Raw genomic sequence first — 20,097 nt, forward strand, 5'->3', positions numbered from 1 at the left:
TCCTGACAGCGAAAAGAATAAATAAAAAAGTCGTTGCACAGCACGGTGCTGTCATGAGCTTCGGTTCAGTGGCAGTGAAAGAACGAAACATAGATCACCGGTTTTCTAAAATAAGCTCCACTGTCGACTTAAGCCAGGACGTGCTTGTGAAATCGCTAATAAATCTATAGAACTGAAATTCTACATCGAAATTTTTTTACTGCGCAAGCCCCCATGAAAATATGTGATGTGTTTGTAGCTCACTAACGGTTGGGACACCAATCGTGTACCCTATGTCTACTGTTACAGCCTGCAATTGTGCGCTTATAACGCCGAAATAAGGGAATGAAAACGTCACGTGGCGTCACACATCACTTATGGAGACGTTCCAGCGAACAAGCGTGTCGGCTCACCCTGTACCGGATGAAAACAGCGCATGCGGGCCATGGCAGTAATGAAAAAGAAACCTCAACGTTCAGCCTGGAAATGGAAGGTTGGGTTAGCGCTTCTGCCTGCGGCCACCATGATGTGCCCCAGAATGCAAAACTGCGTGCCAGAACCGCAGGGAAATGCAGTTTTTGACCACTCCTGTCGCCCTTTACCTTTCATCCCCGATCCCTACACATTGTCCACCAGCTTCGTCACTTCACTATCGAATCACCAGATCCACTACAGTGTATAGGTCCACCCGGTTTTCTATGCTATACGTTACGGGATAGGCACACTCCAACGCGATTTTGCAGCAGGCGAGAAGTTTAAGATCCGCCATGTCGTCCCACTTCTGTGCTCCTTTCACTGCACTCGTGGTTCATAAATACTCAGCAGCACCGATAGGTCTGCAGCGATGGCACTGCGTCCCGTCAACGGACGACGCACTGTAGCAATTCCGGGATCGCGCACTATGGAGTCCCAGATCGTTTGTCGACGGAAGCAAGTCGGGACACACGGCGTCCACAGGGCCACGCCCTTGCACTCGCGGCTCCCGTAGACCTGCTCGCACGTCTGTCGCTTCACTCGCGCATTTGGCTCACGTCGAACTGCTGCAGTCACTTCTTTTCTGCGAGACGCGGCGCACTCGCGTGGCAATACTGCGCTCAGGAATACATGGTGTGGTGAGACGCCGTCTTGTAGTATGGCGTGACCGGGGCGTACATCTCCCTCTTCTGGGGCTCGTACTCGTACGGGTTGTGACTCTGCGAGGGTGAAGAACATGAAGAGAAGTGGAATGTAACTCTGGAGATGGCTAGAGCACGAAGAAGAGACGAGAAGCGCACACCGCACTGTTCAAAACCAATATCCCAGTAGCAGGTATGGGTTCAGACTTCAATGACACGTATATTAGAATTCAAAATCATATGTGAACTGTGCCCGTACGCGGAACAACAGACCTCGAAACAACATGTAGAAGCGACGGCCATGGACGGCTCTAACACATTTTAACGTTTTATGGGTGTACCCTAAGCAACATTTACGCCATTGCTCGCCTCATCTCTCCCTTCTGAGAGGGATCTCAGCTTCTCTGGGGCACAGAAATTTAAGCCCTGCTTCCGCAGTTTTAACCCGGGGCCTCGGGTTAAATTTTGCAGTAATGCACTTTTGATCTGCTTTAGCGCATGGTCGCGTTAGTGATGATTAAGGCAAGAAGCATACAGCAAACAAAGAGATGAAAGGCAATATGGGGCTTAGCCTGTATATTTAACTAGCAAAATGTCGAGAAAGAGATCACTTACGGAATTGATACTGCATTCTCTACACTGTAAGTAACAGCCACATTAGAAACTTTGCTTCGATGAAGGTTTCATAATGTCGAAGTTAAGGTGTCAGGTCGTATTTCTTGGTGCCATGGTTGCTGCGTTTTCGTGGTTCTGGTCATAAGAGCGCAGAGAAGTACAGACAAAATTTAGAAGGCGGGATGCGAATCGTCTGCTTAGTTTGCATCCGGTGCAACGAATTCGGTTCGGCAGGGTGTAATGAAAACGTTGTGGCATGCATGCACCTATTTAATCGAAAGTTATGTCAGTGCAGAGAAAGATTGTCGTATGAACTCGGATTGTGTTGTGCGTTAGCTGCCGTCAACGCGTAGAGTGCGTATAGATCACGTTGCTTACCGGTGGTGGGCCGTACATGGCCCCCCTGGAGCGCGGCCTCTGAATGTGGCTGTAGTGGTTCTCCTCTTGTGGGCTCGGACTGCGCACTCGGCCGGGAGTGGCGAACCCGGGAGGTGTCTTCGGTGGAGCCGAAGCCTCGGGTTGCTGCGAAGTACAGGCACGCAGTACAATTAACATAGAGACGTTCAAGTCGTTTTCACCGAGGAAAAGTCTACTCAACCTATGCATGTATCCTCCCATTAATTATCAATAGGTCATATGTCCATCGCATTAGTTGGCAGCAATGCTCCCCAGTTGTTGAATGACAGCTAATTTAACGTTGTGGGGAGAGCGTGATACGAATCAATGCGGGTGCGTGCTAAAATGGAGAAAGGAGAGGAAGAGACTGTGTTCAATAGTTCCCGTATCAGCTTAAATATAGCTGCTACTAGGCTCAGGATACGTACCATTATACTATATATATATATATATATATATATATATATCCCGCTATAACTAACTTCACGGAGTACCGACTCCTCCTATTTCTTGGCGCAGATATTTCTTCACACTTTTAAAAATCAGTAGGTTGTCAACGTGGCACACGCAGCAGTGGTGTATTGTCAATAATTCCAAAACACATCGCTTTTGTATCCTGTGAATAAGGCTGCAGCGTTCTTTATAGGAGCTTGCAGCGGAACACTATTGGTGCCCTGAACCTTGCACCAGACTTCAAAAAAGGTATATGCTTAGAGTATCTCGCAGAAAAGGCGCGCAAGTCCCATACCAGTCCAACGTCTTGCGGCGCAACGTAATCGTATCGTCGTATCGTCGTGACTCGGGCAGTTCGCAGTTGTGAATAGATTTTCGTAGATCCGACACAAAGAACATCTTGGTTGGCTGTAAGGCACTTATAATTATTTTTACGTCAGTGGCAAATAGCGTTGTGGAGGCGTAGTAGAAGAAGGCATTTTATTTTCCACTATTTCTGAATCCCCGACATAACTTCTGTAATGCACGTGCATGTGTCAAAAGTCCGCAGAGGCAAAAGAAAAATGACCTACAGTATGCCACTCAATTTATACCATTCGTCGTATTACTATACTAAGCAAAAAAAAAAGTTGAATTATAGTGGATGAACTGCTATCAACAAAATTTCGGTGTAAGCTAGCGAGATGTCCTAATAAATGTTTTCACCGCTAATTACTTTCAAACAGCTCAGGCACAAGACGAAGCAAACAATTTAAAAGAAAGGCTATATTGAAGAAGTTCGCCACATCTATAAGAGGGGAGACAACATGGAGGAAAGAAAAATTTAGGAGAGAGCATTACGTCACGCAGCTGCAGCCTTGGCAAGCGAACGCTCCGTGAAGCCAAATTTTTACACAGTGGTGGCCCGACACGTGACCTCTTGCGTCGATATCACGGATCAATAGTCGGGATTTGCTGAGACGTTTGGTTCCCAGTAACTATGCCAGTTGTCTTTATTTGGTGCATTCGGCTGCCCCGCCGTGGCTCAGCCTGCCGAGCGGGAACACTAAAACCAACCGCGCACTTAGACGCGCGATCACTTTTTGGGCCACGACACCCGGCTTCAATCGCGTTGCGCGATGCTACCTCCCAACATTTTCCTTGCTCCACGAGAGCCAAGCAGCAAGTCGTTACCACGTATATGTTGCCCATGGCGTCGGCGATGTGCTGCCAGCGTAGTCTGTCTTCGACGCTGACGCGATAGGCCGGTCCCAGCGTAGATGCCTTGCTGAGATAGCCGAGACTGCCGACCGAGTGGGCCGACATCACTTCCGCCTTGTGTTGCTCGCGCTTCCAACGACGGCTGCGTACATAGGAGACGATAATAAGTGCACGTCACCCGGGGCTTTTCATATCTGCGGCGTCCATCGAATCGCTCCGTCACTCGCTGTTTGAACGAGATCGTTCTTTTCGCTCAAAAAGCTCCCGGGTAGTTGCCCAGGTAGCTGGCGCGAGCGAAGCGAGGAACAGTCATTACAGCGATAAGGAAACGCATTGATCCGATAAGATTGCCAGCGCTTGCTGTAATACGCTAGCAACGGCTGTAGCGAACTTGACGCCCGTTCTCGCCGTCTCGCTCTGTAAAATCTGTGCCATCGCAAGGTTCATTTTCGTCTTTTTTCTTAGCCACAGTGGCACAATGACTGGGCGTTCCACAAACTATTATAAGCAAGAGGTCGCGAGGTAAATCTCTGTCGTGGCGACCGCATTCCTATCAAGGTTGATGGGGGAACGCCCTTGAAGATTTCGGTTTACATAAGAACAAAAGGAAGTAACACGCAGGCTGACCAAATTAATCCGCGAGCTTCTGCCACGGCGTCGCTTGAAGCGGTATAGCGTTCGGCTGTAGAACGCCAATTATATGCGTATGCGCACAAGTGCACTTACTTCCAGAGACACAGGCAGACGAGGGTGAGAACGATGATGATGACCGCCGTGACCGAGGCTCCCAGCGCCACACCCAGCACCTCTCCGTCAATGTCGCACCTGGAACCGATGTACTTTCCACGGCAACTGCAGAGAGAATCGTGATTCCGCTACAGGTCAGTCTTCAAGAATATCCCACGACGACGCATGTGTCTCATGTCCTGCCGATGAGGTGAGTATGGGTAAACCCTTAATTGGACTTGGCAGGGATGAATCCAGCTGTCAAAATTTCTGAGTCGCTTCAGATTGTTGGAATCTCGCGTCCGCTGCACGACTGCGGTTGTTTCGTTTGGTAATGTGAGTTGGGACGGCAGATGTTTCTTGACGAATACGAATTAACTATGCGTTTTTATGCATAAAAAGGGTTTTTGAGTGTGTTAATTATTGACGCGATCTTTTTTGCTTCACTTCGGTTCATAACACATGTGGACAGGGCAGACTATTACTCTCGTATTCGCACGAGAGTACGTAAACGAGAATACGTTATACTGGGCAGATGGCAACCGCCATGTGTACACGATGTGGTAGCGAGACATGAAATGCGCCTGAAAAATAGCTCGCAGCTTCAAAATTAAGTCCGCGAGGGAGATCACGGCGCCTACGACAACAAATCACGATTAACAACGCAAGCAATTGTTCCCTATGCTATATGTCACGTTGTCACTAATCGCATTAGCTCCCTGCTTCCTTTGTTTTTTTCCTCCTCATTCAGTGTGATTTTTGTAACATGGCGTAGAATACATGCAAAATGGGGCTTGCGACGTGACTTGATTTACAAAAGCGAAGTCGTTACGAGGAAGTTAACGTAGATAATTAAAGGTGCGGTTGGAACCCGTACCTGCATTCACGTTGTCCATTCGCAATACGGCAGTCACCTCTGTTGTTGCAGTAATCCGGTGCGCAGGCTAAATGGAAGAAAGAAGAACGAGCATTGTCAGCGGACGCACACTTTATCGTGGTATCGTCTGTATGCCCTGGTGCCAACCTCAGGCACGGTGGCTAGGTTGCACAGGGGTGCCTGTTTCGAGCGGTGATGGTCTTTGTGGCGACGACCACGTTGTTCAAATGAAGGGTAGGATTCGGCACACTGCCTGGACGTAGATTTGCGTAACAATTAATAAATATTTATATCTATTCATAAGTGATGGTCAGCACGCCAATTTAGGCATATAATAAAGAGCGCCTTCAGTGCGAAAAACTTTGTGAGCCAGACTCCGTGTTTCACTCATATCCTGTTCGTGAGGCCACGCATTACAGTTTCCAGTCGGCAAATGTTTGGGCCCGTTTTCACAAAGCAGCTCGTACGCTAAAACGGTTCTTTACTACAAGCAACGATCAACTGTAATACGCATAATACTAGCGAAGGCATGTGGTCAACGACAAACAGTTCTTGTGCACTAAATGTTCTGTGAATTCGCCCTCGGGGCTCATGTCCACAATGAAATTGTACGACAGGGACTTTGTAAGAAGAGGCGCCGGTCACTCGTGACACTGAACACATATTAGCGAGAGTTGCCGACCAATAACAAGTAGTTCTGAAGAACTAAACGAAAGCTAAAAAGGCGCCCACTCAGAACATCCTATCAATGGTGCAACTACGGTCCCGTACAAACGTGGATCGCAGAAAAGTGATTAAAAAGGAACGATAAAGAACGTTTTCTATTAGGTTTCAAAATATGAAGTATATAAATCACATCAAGTTCCAGTATCACTGCACCGAACCGTTATCTGGAAAATCCCCGACAGTCTCCTGAACACCTCGCTGCACCCTGACGATCTATTCTAACTTTCCAGAAACCGCTTGCACACTCTCGCACTCTAAAAAGCCTTAGCGTCCTTTTTAGACGTCCGAAATGGGGACGTCTAAATACGGTGCATATGCCAAAGATTGTGCACTGTAAAGCGACCGAAGTGCCGCCTTATCTGGCACGCACATCAGCCGACAGCATGTAGCAACGTCAGCGGCCAAAAGGGAGGTAGAGTGTCAAACTTTCGCTCACCGTTGCAGGTTCTGCCGCTCTTCCACTTGGTGTCCGGGTACTTGTCCGTGTAGCCCGCCTTGCAAGTGCAGCGGAACGTGCCGAACACGTTCTCGCAGACGGCGTTTTTGGAGCAGTCGTTGAGACCCACGTCGTTGCACTCGTTCACGTCTGCGTGCGTGGAAGGAAATACAAGGACCCTTTCGCTGCTGTTTATAGCTTCACGCTTAGCAAATAAGCTTATTATCCTTTGCACAGAGAGAATCTTAGCAAATGAAAATTTTAGACTTATAGTCTACCGGGGAAATTGTTCTTATTAAAATTATTTGGTGGGTCATCTGAGTCATGTGAGGATTTGCATATTGTTTGACCTTTCGTCCTTGGCAACTATGGGCTGTATGCCTGAAGTTACGCTGATTTCCTGGGCATCGTACAGTTCAGCATATCAATGCTTTGCTGCCCTTGTTATATGTACCAATCGAAATCACTGATGACGTTGTTTTTTTTTTCAGTATTTCACTGCGCACATCTTTTCCCTGCGAACGCCAGTCTTCCAGCTTCTTGCTGATCTATCGATTTCCACGCTTCTTCCTAAAGTTTTTCAATGCTATTATGTCAATTTTTGTTTTCTCTTAATCAATTTTGACAGTTCAGCGAATTCGGCCTGATCATTATTGTTGGGGTCCTTCATGTTCCGTCATTTTATTCTTTGGTCCTTCGTTGCTTAGGGCTCCTTGGATGTTTTCTGCTCTTGAGCGCTACCTCAGACTTCAGTTGTGGTGTCTGAAATTATTTCATTTAAGTCCTCATTCGTTATCTGTATGCTGCTATTTTCCTCCTGTACTGATGCCTCATTTTTTTTTTCCTCGTGGTCTAGCCAGCCTGAATTTATTCGCTTTTCCCAGACTGCTACTGGGTTGGCCTGTTTCTTTGCCTTTTCTCTCTTCATAGATAGAGCGGTTCCGGACGTCACTAACCACTGAATTTTACTCACCCAGCATTTCTACAACCCGCACAATGCTGCAAGGTTGGCGGTGAGTGTGAAATCTATATAATCGCTTATTTCCCCGTTTGGGTTTTTCCAAGATGATTCCTATTACTGTGTTTCCAATCGTCATTATTTCATATCCGTATTACAGGAGGCGAAGCGCTATAGCGTCTAATACATTGAAGCGAGAGAAACTAACAAAAGTGCACGAAGCATGCGACGCCGCAGATTATATACACATTGTCTGCGAATATAACATATGCTCAGTTGCCTGTAATAGGTAACAATGACATCTGACATGGCCTTCTACTTGCTATATTATATATATATATATATATATATATATATATATATATATATATATATATATATATATATATATATATATATATATATATATATATATATATGTGTGTGTGAGACGATATCTAGCCTGCGGCATAGGGCCTGAAAGACGTTCATCGTTCTCTCACCGTCCACCGAAAGTCCCGAGTTGAGAAGCCCGTCAACGTAAAGCCTGCTCTCTCCGATGTTCGAGTTTCGGCGGTTGATCATGTTCACCACCTCGTGCTGGAGAACGCGCTTGACCGAAGGCACGCGCGTGATGTCGTTGTCCTCCAGCTGCACAGTGGCATTCATCATGATCTTGCTGCCGGCGGACTGGAACCTGTTCACTGTCGCGTCCACAAAGAGCCGCGAGAAGCTGGACTTGCTGAACAGGCTGTGTAGCTGCAGTACGCCAAGAGACGGGCATGGAGGGAAAAGACAACAACGGGTTACTGATGCAGGATTATGCAGGAGTCCGTTGAAACTTGTTACGTGTTATCCGAAGCTTTGCTTCAGAAACTAGCTTTATTTCAACAGATTTATTCAGCAAGTCTCATTGACATATACTACCAACATGTTCCAAAGTTTCACGTTTTAGGTAGTAAGGACTATACTGTTGAGAGACTATGGTGCTGTAAAGGACTGTCAACATGTCAGCATTTTCAGCTTGCAGGCCTCTCCGCTATTTTTAATGCGAGGGCACATGAAATTTTGACGTCCCTTCAACTGGTTCAAATGCGCAACATTTCCTAATATATCACGATTGGCCAGGGCCCATATTTAAGGAGTTCTGTAAACACGATTCAGCAGAATATATTACAAAGATAATTTCACCATTGCGAAGCTAGATACGGTCGTCGCAAATTGCTGACATATAATTAACGCACAGCTTCAAGCAGAAAGCTTGTCGGCAATTATTCTAACAAATTTTCGACATCGCACTTTGCGTGGCTTTTTTCTTTTTTATTTGCTATAGCACCTTGTGGTTGAGGAAATAGAGAAATAGAGAGAGAGAGAGAGAGAGAGAGAAAGGAGGCCACAGAACTTACCGCTTGCTTTGCTTCATACTCAAGCAGCCGGTAGTCTTCCGATTCTGGGTTTCTGTAGTGTCTGGTGAACACCAGCTTTTGGTCACCGAGCCGGTCGAGTTTCAATGTGAGGCCAACGTTGATAACAGCTGCGAAATTATGCACAAAACTAAATTACTAAGAATTTCTTCTCCGTTCAACTCAACATAAAGCTCGTGAGAGCAAGACAGTAAAGAACCATCGATGTACCACAGTGCCAAAATTCTCGCTGTAGTCCTTCCGTAGATTAGAGGGCGAGATATAGAGGACTACTACCTATTGCACAGGAAGCCCTTCTATACTGGAGCCTCATTTGTTCCGTGATATGTAATCTTTTACGTGAACACATAGGCACTGAGACATCCAATAATTCCTTGTTTCCCTTTTATTTTATATCGTGCTGAAATAAAGACGTTTAGTCGCTCATTTCAAGCAGTGGTAGCCGTTTCTGCGTTGTACATTTTTGTAAGGCTGTCAAAGCGGCTAAGGCAATGCAATGGAGCTTTGCTCAGTAACAGAAAGTGATTCAACCTAGCGAAACATATTGGAGTGGTGATGATTACGGTTACTTCGAAACGATGTTGATTTGAAAGAAAATGAAGTTGCCTTTCTAAACAGCAGTTAACGATGCTTACATTTCTGTGCTTTAGGAGCGCTCTGTCGATGAATGCCTGCGCGCGATGGTACATGTGCGTTTAACGCTAATTGGTGACACTTGCATTTTTCGGCAATGGTGAAGGAAACAAAGCTTAATACTGGACTGACGCGGAATCAACACCAGCTGACTTTCCGTGAGGAAAGTTGAGCTGATCAACAGTCGTCCAACAAGGGTGTCACTGAAGCCAACGTTTCCACAAGGTGACTTGTAGAACGCAGTGAACTAGTCCCCATGTTAAGGTGCCCCTTGTTTCCCATCCCTGAGATTTTTATGCGAAGCATATTACGAGAGCACAACCCAGCTCCTCAGGCGCGGCGGTGTTGCCTTCAATGACCTTTGACCCCATGCCATACCACGTGACACCGTGACGTCACGACAGAGGAGAAACGGGGCTCCAACTCGCGCCGTCGCTCGCGGCGTCGCGGCGGTATATAAGCAGCTGCGCTTGCTTCTGCTAGACATTTTCTAGGTGGCTTTGATCGGACGCGGTGAGCGTCGAGCAACGCAGCGTTCGGCGCGACAACGAAATTTGTAGGTGGCTTTGGCTCAACTCTTGCAAGATGGGCTGGCTGGGAATCGAGCCAGGGTCTCCGGAGTGTGAGACGGAGACGCTACCACTGAGCCACGAGTACGATGCTTCAAAGCGGTACAAAAGCGCCTCTAGTGAATGCGGTGTTGCCTTAGAAACGAGCTGTTCTCGTGCGTCGCTTGCTCAGGCGCACATTTCGTTGCCGCGCCGAACGCTGCGTTGCTCGACGCTCACCGCGTCCAATGCGGGGCGCGTAGTCGCTGCCCTGTAGCCCATCGTCTTACACCCCTTGGCGGGTCGACGGGAACGCTGTCGCGTTCCACTCTTGAAAGCGAATAAGTAATGCATGAGTTGTTTCTTCGTCTAGCCGAACCAAATATAGCCAAGCAACAGCAGTTCACCAGGCTAAACAGTGGTTCAACAACTAAAATAAAGGCTAGTATGCTTCGCATCCTGGGCTTAACCTTAGCTAAGCCACAGCCATTTTTTTTGCTTGTTCGACCACTATTTATCACTGCGTGGAAAGCTGCTATTCACTTTTGTTTGGTAATAAGCTAGCGATGAATATTATGCAGGTTCCACGAAAAGGAAACTCCGCAGTTCAAGAAGGCGTCCTGATCAGGAGTCGTCAAACTGGGAAGCTTTCTTACACTAGCGAACGCTCATTGGTTTTCAGTTTAGCTTGATGCTAAGTTTGTGTGGATGACATTTTCTGACTTGTGCATCTACCCCGCGCCTTGCTTACTTGCGAGAAACTAATAAGTGAAACATGCCCGCATTTTCGTCGCAGCAAAAACAAGTAATGATACTAACGGCCGCAAGGTCCCCTGGGTATTGTCCTAGTGAATCCCGGTCTGCAGTGACAGGAACTGACGCCAAGCTCGGCCTTGCACCACTCGTTCAGCTGTGAGTCGCACGTCGAGTCGTCACCAACGATGCAGGTGTCGATTCTGGGAGTGAAAATATGGCATTGTGCATTTGGCTCACTTATGGCCGGTATAACGTTGCCCAAAAGGGCCAGTATCTGTTTCCTGCTTCGAATACTTTTTTTTTCTCGGTATTCAATAAAACTCCACTAAAACATTTAGTTCTTCTGCTCGTATTATACCTGTATACGCTTCTGATCGCCGTGGGTCTTATGCAATTGTTCACAGTGGTTACAGTTATGAACTGTATGGTCAAATACGCAACGTTCAAATGCTGTCTGCGCTCTATAGGCTAAGAAGTACTGCAAGTAGCAAGAGTAATGGCTCGAGAGAAGGGCGGGGGGTAAGTTTTTTTATTATTATTATACGCCAGCAAGCTTAACGATTAGAACGTTCACGTCAAGTTGCCCAACATGATAAGGCTTGTGCTAGATATGCATATAGAACCATAAACTTGATTATTTTTTGCTCTGGAAGGAATTATATTTTTTTCCACAAGATACAACTGTATTCGAGTGTAGTGCAATAAAATTTCCGCTAGAACACTTACCTCACCAAGGTAGCATTGTGTTTTGGCCGGTAGCCAGGTCTCCTTCGTGGAGAAGACCCAGGCTTCGAGGTAGTCTTGCGCGGTGGACCCGTTGGTTCCTTGGGCCGTGGACGAGACGTGCTTCCGCCAGGTCTTTGCGAACCGTGGCCGTCCTGCGGTCTCGGGAAACCGAGAGACAATTCCGGAGGAAAGCCGATCACTGGCCTGACATCTTCGATCTCCACCGGGATCACTATCGGTCTTCCTGTGGGTGACTGATTGTGCTTCACTGGCGGCCTGGTGTGGGTCACATCCGGCACGAGTGTTCCCTTTCCAGATAAAGTCATCACCACGTCCGATTCATTTTCACTGGCAGTATGCGTGTTTGAATGTACAACCGTCGTCGTCGAGCGAAGACTGGGTTGCAGCGTAGTAGTCGGACCTGTCGGTGGCGTGCTCTCGAGCTTCGGGGTTCCGTAGATCACTTCTGGCTCCCTGTCTGCATTTGAATTCTTCGAGGTGTGCGATGAAGACGGTGGTTCAGCCTCTTCGTCGTCGGAAGGCTGCGTCGCCTCAATTTCGTCAGCATCGGTCGAGCTGCTTTCTGTACTCTTTTCTACTTCTACCGACGGCGCAGTCGTCGAGAAGGTGGGTCGAATTGTCTGAGAAGGAGTCACGACGTTGCTCACGGTTCCAATGGAATGCATGACGGTAATATCGAAAACCGAAGGCTCAGTGGGTTCTGTGATAATTTCAGGCTCCTCGGCCGTATTTACACTCACCCTGGAACTATTGGCTCTAACAGAAGAGTCTAAGAACACAGGGAGCCATCCCGACACTGGTCCTGACGGCACTTTGCCAGATGGTTCCAGATCACCTTCCGTCATCGTAGGTCTCACGTCGTGCCTGGTGTCCCCTTCGTATCTCGTCTCCTCTACCGCGGCGTCGTCACTCGCACTCGTTGGTGTCACCTCTTCGACCGGCGACGAAGACACAGGTGCCTCGTGGATGAGCACGATGGTGGATTTGCTGGGAGGCAAGTGCTCAGTAGCTGTGGCCACCACCTCTGGTCCGTTGTCACGAACAGTCTCCCTGTGCATGGTAGGCTGTTCGGGTTCATTGTTGGCCGGAGGTGACTCGGACAAGGCGGGCGTGGCCTCGTACTGGTCGGTGTAGTGCGTCGCCGGTGGCGGCGGCCGTTGGTGGTCGTCCTGGTGGTGATGGGGCCGCTGTTGCCTGTCCGGGTCGTTGAGACCCAGCAGCTGACTCACGTCCGACGGCGTCGGGTAGACTGTGGGCGGGTGGGGCAGAGGCACTATGTGTATGTGCTGCTGCGGGTGGTGCGGGTGGTTCGGATGGTTCACGGGCGGGAAGTGGAAGTTTGGCGGCGGCGGCCGAGGGATGGTGTCGAAGTGGCCCGGGTGCGGCGGTGGCAGGTGCGGCAGGCTCGGTCTCGGTCGCGGCGGTGCGGAGTGCGGCGGGTGCGGAGGGTGCGGCGGCGGGTGGGGCGGGTGCGGCGGTAGCTGCGGCGGCCGGGGCGGGGGCGGCGGGAAGTTGAAATTGGGGGGACCCCGGTTGTTGATCCTCGACGGTGGCTTGTGGTGATGGTGCTGCTGAGAGGAATGCGGTGGCAGCGGAGGAGGCGGCAATCGCATTGACGGAGGTCGAGGGAGGTTCATGTCGCCGCCAAGGAGCTGGATGATGCCGCTGAGGATGTTGTCGATGGACGGGTTCCCGCCACTGCCGTTGCCGCCGCCCCGAGTCCGTTCGGTGGCAGCGGCAGCCGTTGACACGGGCGTCGCCTCTCGGCTCCGGCTGTGGTGGACCACGTGTGCCGGTGTGGCGCTGGATGGATGAATGCTGCGAAGTACGCGCAGAGAAGTATCTTCGGAATCGTCCTGCTGCGGCTCTGTTCCTTCTGGTTCCGCGGTAAAAGACGGTAGCGTTGTGACTTCGGCCACACGCAGCTCTATAGCCGACATTACGCTGGCAGTACTCCTAGGAACAATGGGTGCGTTATACAGCTCGTCTTGAATACTCGGCTCAGCTGAGGAAGAGATAGAGCCTACAATTTGCTCTCGCTCTCCATTGCTGGATGACGACGATAGCGTTGATGGGTGAGCCGCGCTCGCTTGATTGTTTTGACTGGTGTGCGCCGCATGTTCAGTCGTTGATTGTGGCTTATCTGCCACAGTTACAGCTACGGATGGCTCATTCGTAACAGAGTGCTGCTTGCGTTTTGAATCATGTAAAGTAAAGTCCGTTTCCTGAGATCCTTCCGTACGCAGCACCAATGGCAGTTTAGATGTTTCGGAAACTGTGGTGACAGACGATGTGTGAACACTTGAAAAAGAACTGGAAAGTTCTAATGAAGTTGCGTCATTAAGTAATAAGGAGTTCTTTGAAGCGACTGGCCTTAAACGCTCTGGCACGGTTTCACTTTCTTGACTATGTGTTGATGAAGTTGATGACTCTGCGGGAACTGCTTCTAAGTCAGTTGTCCCTGAAAAAAAAAACAAAATAAATAAATGTAGGAAACAAATTTATTTTCTTCGCACCATACTAAATACACAAACAGACATCGGGCATGGTTTATAGCTAACGTTTGACATATTAATAACTCTTCTTATTTGCTAGACGTTTTCTTTATTTTACGTTATATGAGCTCATGTTAAAGAACCGCGGCCGACTTTACAATTTTGTTTGTTCGCAAAAATTTCTAGGCATTACCTGGAGCCCTTGCGATTGCGTCAGTCGCCCGTAACGCTTGATCGGCGCATTTTCCAAAAAAACAATTTTTAGTGTGCGCACAAAAATGCCTTTGCAAATGTGGGTCCGACACATACTCCATAGAGTGTATATAATCTCTGTGGTGTCTTTAACGAGAAGCTGCTGCCATTCACGAAGAAACAAATTGCTCTCGACTAACCGTACCAAGCTTTGATCAAGCCTCACCCAGTCAGGCAAATTCTTGTGTGAACACCCTAAAAAATAGCCGATGCGTATTGTTATTACGCTAATGTTCGCTTTACTGAAAGCAGCGGTTAACCACTGGCCTCATTTCAGCAACGCTTACGTCTTTCAAGTACCTACAAAAAAAAAGACGAAAAAAAAACACGAATGTTCTTTCATATCTGAGCCTCACGCGCCGCTTGCAGGTTGTGCATTACGTTTCCTTAACGTTTGTAACAGATTTTCCTCTCAACGGGCACAAACACGTATGGACGTATGCTTGCTGGCTCGGTGCACTGGAAACCCTCTACAGAAAAACCTACTAATAAAACTCGAATATTAAAGAAAAGTAGGGGATAGAAGAAACAGAAAGTCCATGTTTTTCCTCAGCGCTTGCATACAAACGTCGTCAGTACCTTATGACAAAGCGTATTTCAAAGTGGGAGAGAAAAAAAGTGGGAGTCAAGGCGTGACAGCCGACGGTGCAGCGTATACGCGAATGCAGTGATATACGTATAGTGAAAAAGCAAAGCCCCATCGTGAACAGCAAGAATCGGCCTCCCGGCTGGATTTCGCCGAAAACAGACATCGCGTGCGAGTTTTCGCAAAGCCCGTGCTTGTCGCAAGCGAGGCGGACGGCCGCTGTTTCTTTTTTTGTTTTGGTGTTTCTTAAACGCGTGTACCCGTCTGGCCTGCTTTCTTCGGGCATGTGCGAGGGAATGGACACCGGTGGTGGAAGCAAGACCGCGAGTGACGTTGCCGCTGATATTCTCCAGCGTGCGCGTGCATCGACATATATGTATACACATTTGTGTTCGCACGACGCAAACGCACGCACTCGGGGGGAGAGAGAGAGAGAGAGAGAGGTGGGGAAGGGAGAGAGAGGTGCCCGCGCACATAACGAACGACCGAGCTCGACGGCCTACATGGGCTCCATAGAACGTCGCAGATCGTGCGGCGTGCACTGCTTACAAGCTTTGCGGCAACAACGCCTGCGGCCAGTGATTCTCTCTTGCACCTTTTTTCGGCTGGCCTAGATGTATGATATATGTAATCGCCGCGGTCGTTTTGGTTGTGTTTTCTTCGCTCTCAATTTCCATTAGAAGCGCGCCGGACAGAAAAGATGCAAGTGGCACATTGCGGGCCCTACGAGTGAAAACGTTATAGCACGCGAGACAGAAAGTTCACGTTAGGTGCGCAGAGACGTACAAGGTAAAACGCAGTGCATCATTCTGCGCGCAAATAGCTCACTAGACGTCAGTGAGTGAGTTTTGAACGCATAGTCGCCCAGCGTCAGTTAGTTGCGCGCAAACAACTTGAGACGTGTTTGCTGTGTGCACATTCTTCTGCAGTCCTCAGGGGCGTCCAGTGTGAAAAATGAACATCAGGGCCCGTATTCACAAAAAAGCTCTTACGCTATCATTGTTCGTAAGAGAATATTCCAGCCAATCGTTATGCTGGTCATACAATAGTAGGACCAGCGAAGGCAGCCGGCCAATGGCAAAGAGCACTTATGAATGGGAAGGTTTGTGAATTCAGCCCCAGGTAAGCAAGCGTACAAGCAACGATTCCGGCAGTAATGCAAGTTGGAATCTCGCTATAGCTGTTACTTGCCAAGCAAGTTGAATGTTCTACCCTACGCCAGTTATCAGCGCAAGAACAAGAAAAAAGTTGGCTGCAGTCTCCAGTTGATCGCTCGAATATTGACCCCGTGTCACTGAATGAATACCTTTAGTTTTATATTGATTATTCACTAGTAGATTTGTCTCTATAAACGAAGAGCAAGCTATGTTGCTGTCCCCTGAGAAGGGGTAACCAACAGGATAAAAATATTATAGTGGCGTTTGAAAAAATGCAGGAGGCACAAACACACATTTCCTTCGAAATTCTATTCGCACTTGAAATTTTGCGCTCTGTGCGCTAGTTTTCTGATGGTAAGAAAAGCCAAACGTGGGTCCGCTAAAGGTACTTCATCCAGCTTTTGTTTCATCAGTCACAGAGATCACCATCATGCCCTTCTTTTTTTTTGTAAAAGTAGTCGTCAATAAAAAAATCTGAGCTGAACTTGTTCCCAGCCGGTCGAATGCCCCTGTACGCTCGCTTTGACCTCTATTACGAAGTTGCTTGTTCCGGTGAGCATGTACATCGAAGGAATGCTGAAGGCTTGTGCGTCACAACACAAGCAGCGCCAGCAGGAGGAACTGTACGTTCTTACGGTCGCGCTGGCCGTGTTTTTGCTTGAGACCAAAATGTCTGCCGACGGCGGGAAGGTCAGGAACCACGGCTTCGGAACGTCGCCGAATCCGGCCGCGCGAACCTCATGCTCCTCTGATGCATGCGCGAGCGGTGGCTTACCGTGACTGCAGAGCGTATAAACACAGCCTCTCGACGCGAATGGAGAAGCGAGAGCAAGGCGCACCGCACTGACCCACATCCGCGACCCATCATTTGCGCTGAAAGGCGGCCCGCCGGCTTCATTGTTGCTGCCGCGGCGCCTCGTTTTCCTCGGCGGCGTCGGCGATGCTGACCTTCGCAGCGACCGCGAAACGGTGCTGCGCGAGGCGCTCGACGACGTCATGCGCGCACCGCTGACGGCCGTGCGGCATCTTGAAGAGGGTGCGCTCGCCATCCGGCCTTTGCGCAAAACACGGCGTCTGGGAGCGAGATACATCGTGTGCACGGTGCCCGCGACTCGCGTATACACGTGCGTCGAACACGCGCGCGTATGGGCGACATGGCCTTCGTTCCTCCTCTCCATTCCGCCTCTCGTATAGCTGCTCGCCGTGTGAAATCTGCAATGCGATGTGGTCTTGGTGACCCCGGTTCGAGCATTTATGGCTGACGTTTATCCTCAAAACGCTGCTGACTGTTCGACTATTTGAGTTTCCATCCAATGACCACTGCCGTATGGACAAGGCAGGGCGCTTGGTTGGTTGGTCGGTTGGTCGGTTTTTCGCTTGGTTGGTCGGCTATCTTTTCGGTTTGGCTGACGAGACCCGTAGCTTTCGCTCCATTGCACGCAGTTGATGAACAACTGCGTGACTGCTCAGGACAACTGACTAAAAAATAAAGGGATGAATTCAACGTTGTCAATTTTGGTGACAAATTTCCGTAGCCTCCTTCCAAAGCAAGATAATTTCTGTTCTTATGTCGAAGCATGCTCAGCTGACCTGGTGTTAGGATCAGAGACTTGGTTATCTCCCGATGTTAATAATTCCGAACTATCCTTGTCCAGCGAGTTTTTATTATTTAGGAAAGACCGCATAACTTCACGCGGTGGTGGGGTAATAGTCGCTGTAAGGAAAAGCTTGGAAGCGTTTGTAATTGATACGGAATCGTGCCTGGAAATTTTGTGGATTGCATTACGTCTGTCACCGTCTGTAACTTGTGCCGTTGGGGTGTGTTATCGCCCACCTGATTCACCTGAGGAATTCCCTGAACACCTGAATGAATCTTTAACTCACATTCAGAACAAATTTCCACGCGCACCAGTATTCCTGGCTGGCGACTTCAATTATCCGAATATTGATTGGAAAACATGCAGGCCCCTCCACGGCACAAGAAAGCGTGAATGCCAGAATTTTCTGGATGTGTTAACACTTTTCAATCTGCACCAAATTGTTTCCACACCTACGCGTGGTCATTCGCTTTTAGATCTTGCACTGACAACGGAACCGGAGAAGACATCTGTACACGTTTTAGATGGCATCAGTGACCACATGATACTGCAGTGCGATTATACAGTAGTCAGGAATAAACCAGAAAAACAGAAAAAATTATATTTGATTATACCAGAGCAAATGTTGACGCTCTTCTTAATGAACTATCATTATTCTGTACAGATGTTTTCTACTCTTTCAATATGCGGGATGCAAATGAGAACTGGTTCCTAATTCGTGATAAACTAACTCTGCTGAAAGATAAACACGTGCCTAAGGTCACCATCACCACATCTACAGAAAGCACATGGTTCACAAGACATGTGAAACGATGCATAAACAAAAAGAAACGGTTGTACGCAAAAGCTAAACTGACAGCATCTGAACACGATTGGAACAACTACCGCACACATGAGCAACTGTGCAAAAGTGAAATTGAATCAGCGAAGGACAAGTTTTATAACAGTGACCTTTCACACATGTTAAAAAACAATCCTAAAAAATTTTGGCGGGTTGTTAATCCAAATTACAGTTCAAACTCCTCAGTATCCATAAATAAAGAAGGTAATCTTCTTACTTCCCTTGAAGTAGAGGAATTTAACCAATTTTTCTGCTAAGTATTCACTCATGAGGGCCCCTTACCTACTGACCTACAATTCCCAACGCTGTGCCAAACTATGCCTGACATAACTGTCACGCCAGAAGGCGTATATTCAGCCATAGACCGTCTCCCTATTAACTCGGCACCCGGCCCCGATGGAATATGTCCTAAATTGCTAAAAATAGCAAAGCCTGTAATATGCCCAATGTTGGCCGCAATTTTTCAGCAATCTATAGATACGGGCTGTGTCCCAAACGACTGGAAAATTGCGCGTGTCATACCCGTTTTCAAATCTGGTGATGCCTCTAACCCGTCAAATTACAGACCAATTTCGCTAACCAACATCAGCTGCAAAATACTAGAACACATAATCTCATCGGCCATCATGAGCTATCTGGCGAAGCATAACTTCTTTTTTGCGAATCAGCACGGCTATCTCCACGGTCGATCTTGCGAAACACAACTGTTCGAATTAATTACTGATCTTCATCGCGCTGTTCATGCTCACTCTAAAATAGACGCCGTATTTGTAGATTTCGCCAAAGCGTTCGACAAAGTTCCACACAAGCGTCTAATTAGAAAACTTGACAATCTGAACATTAATTCGAAGGTTATTTTTTGGATTAACAATTTTTTGGCCAATCGCTACCAATCAGTTTTTGTTAATGGTCATTCATCAACCCTCTCCCACGTTAAATCTGGAGTACCACAAGGGTCTGTACTTGGACCTATCTTATTCTTAGTTTATATTAATGACATAAGCAATAACCTGAGTTCTACGGTCAGATTGTTCGCAGATGATTGCGTGATATACAGGCAAATACAAATAATTGAACCTTCTGATTCACTTCAACTACAATCGGACTTAGACAAGATTAACAATTGGTGCACACAATGGCAAATGGAAATTAATACTTCGAAAACAAAAGTCGTGACATTTTCCACAAAAACTGACCCAGAACCTTGCCATTACTTTCTAAACGGCATGACTGTAGAATCGATACCGGTCATAAAATATTTAGGGATCCATTTAGCATCCGACTTTTCATGGAACATTCACATAGATGCGGTCATTAACAAGGCTTCTAAAACACTCGGATTTCTCAGACGAAATCTGAGTTCAGCTAATGCAGACACTAAGTATTTAGCATACACCACATTAGTGCGCTCGCAGTTGGATTACGCCTCTTTGATCTGGAACCCATACCAAGCATACTTAATAACAAAATTAGAGTCTCTTCAAAATAAAGCCTCTCGATTCATATCGAAGAACTACTCGCGTACGGCAAGCGTCACTGAAATAAAGAAAGCTCTCAAGTTACCTCCTCTCGAAAGACGTAGAACGCTTTTCATACTGTC

At 47.8% G+C, this 20,097-nt stretch overlaps 1 protein-coding gene across 2 annotated transcripts in view; it reads right to left on the reverse strand.

The window, feature by feature from the left end:
- Positions 1-256: 256 nt before the first annotated feature.
- LOC135902187 (mediator of DNA damage checkpoint protein 1-like) overlaps positions 257-20,097 on the reverse strand; it is a 71,136-nt gene continuing 51,295 nt past the window's right edge. Inside the window, exons 2-11 of one of the 2 annotated variants that reach the window (XM_065432154.2) lie at positions 11,548-14,029; positions 10,885-11,021; positions 8,867-8,994; positions 7,964-8,219; positions 6,524-6,673; positions 5,362-5,428; positions 4,485-4,610; positions 3,732-3,900; positions 2,088-2,231; positions 257-1,172 (exon numbers count right to left, since the gene is read on the reverse strand). In XM_065432154.2, coding sequence (XP_065288226.1) covers positions 1,074-1,172; positions 2,088-2,231; positions 3,732-3,900; positions 4,485-4,610; positions 5,362-5,428; positions 6,524-6,673; positions 7,964-8,219; positions 8,867-8,994; positions 10,885-11,021; positions 11,548-14,029 — 3,758 coding nt within the window. In that variant the 3' untranslated portion in view covers positions 257-1,073. The remainder of the gene's footprint in view (positions 1,173-2,087; positions 2,232-3,731; positions 3,901-4,484; positions 4,611-5,361; positions 5,429-6,523; positions 6,674-7,963; positions 8,220-8,866; positions 8,995-10,884; positions 11,022-11,547; positions 14,030-20,097) is intronic. The other variant, XM_065432155.1, reaches the window with a different exon arrangement.

The sequence above is a fragment of the Dermacentor albipictus genome, chromosome 4 (assembly GCF_038994185.2).
Source record: "Dermacentor albipictus isolate Rhodes 1998 colony chromosome 4, USDA_Dalb.pri_finalv2, whole genome shotgun sequence".
In the NCBI taxonomy this organism is placed as follows: Eukaryota; Metazoa; Arthropoda; class Arachnida; order Ixodida; family Ixodidae; genus Dermacentor; species Dermacentor albipictus.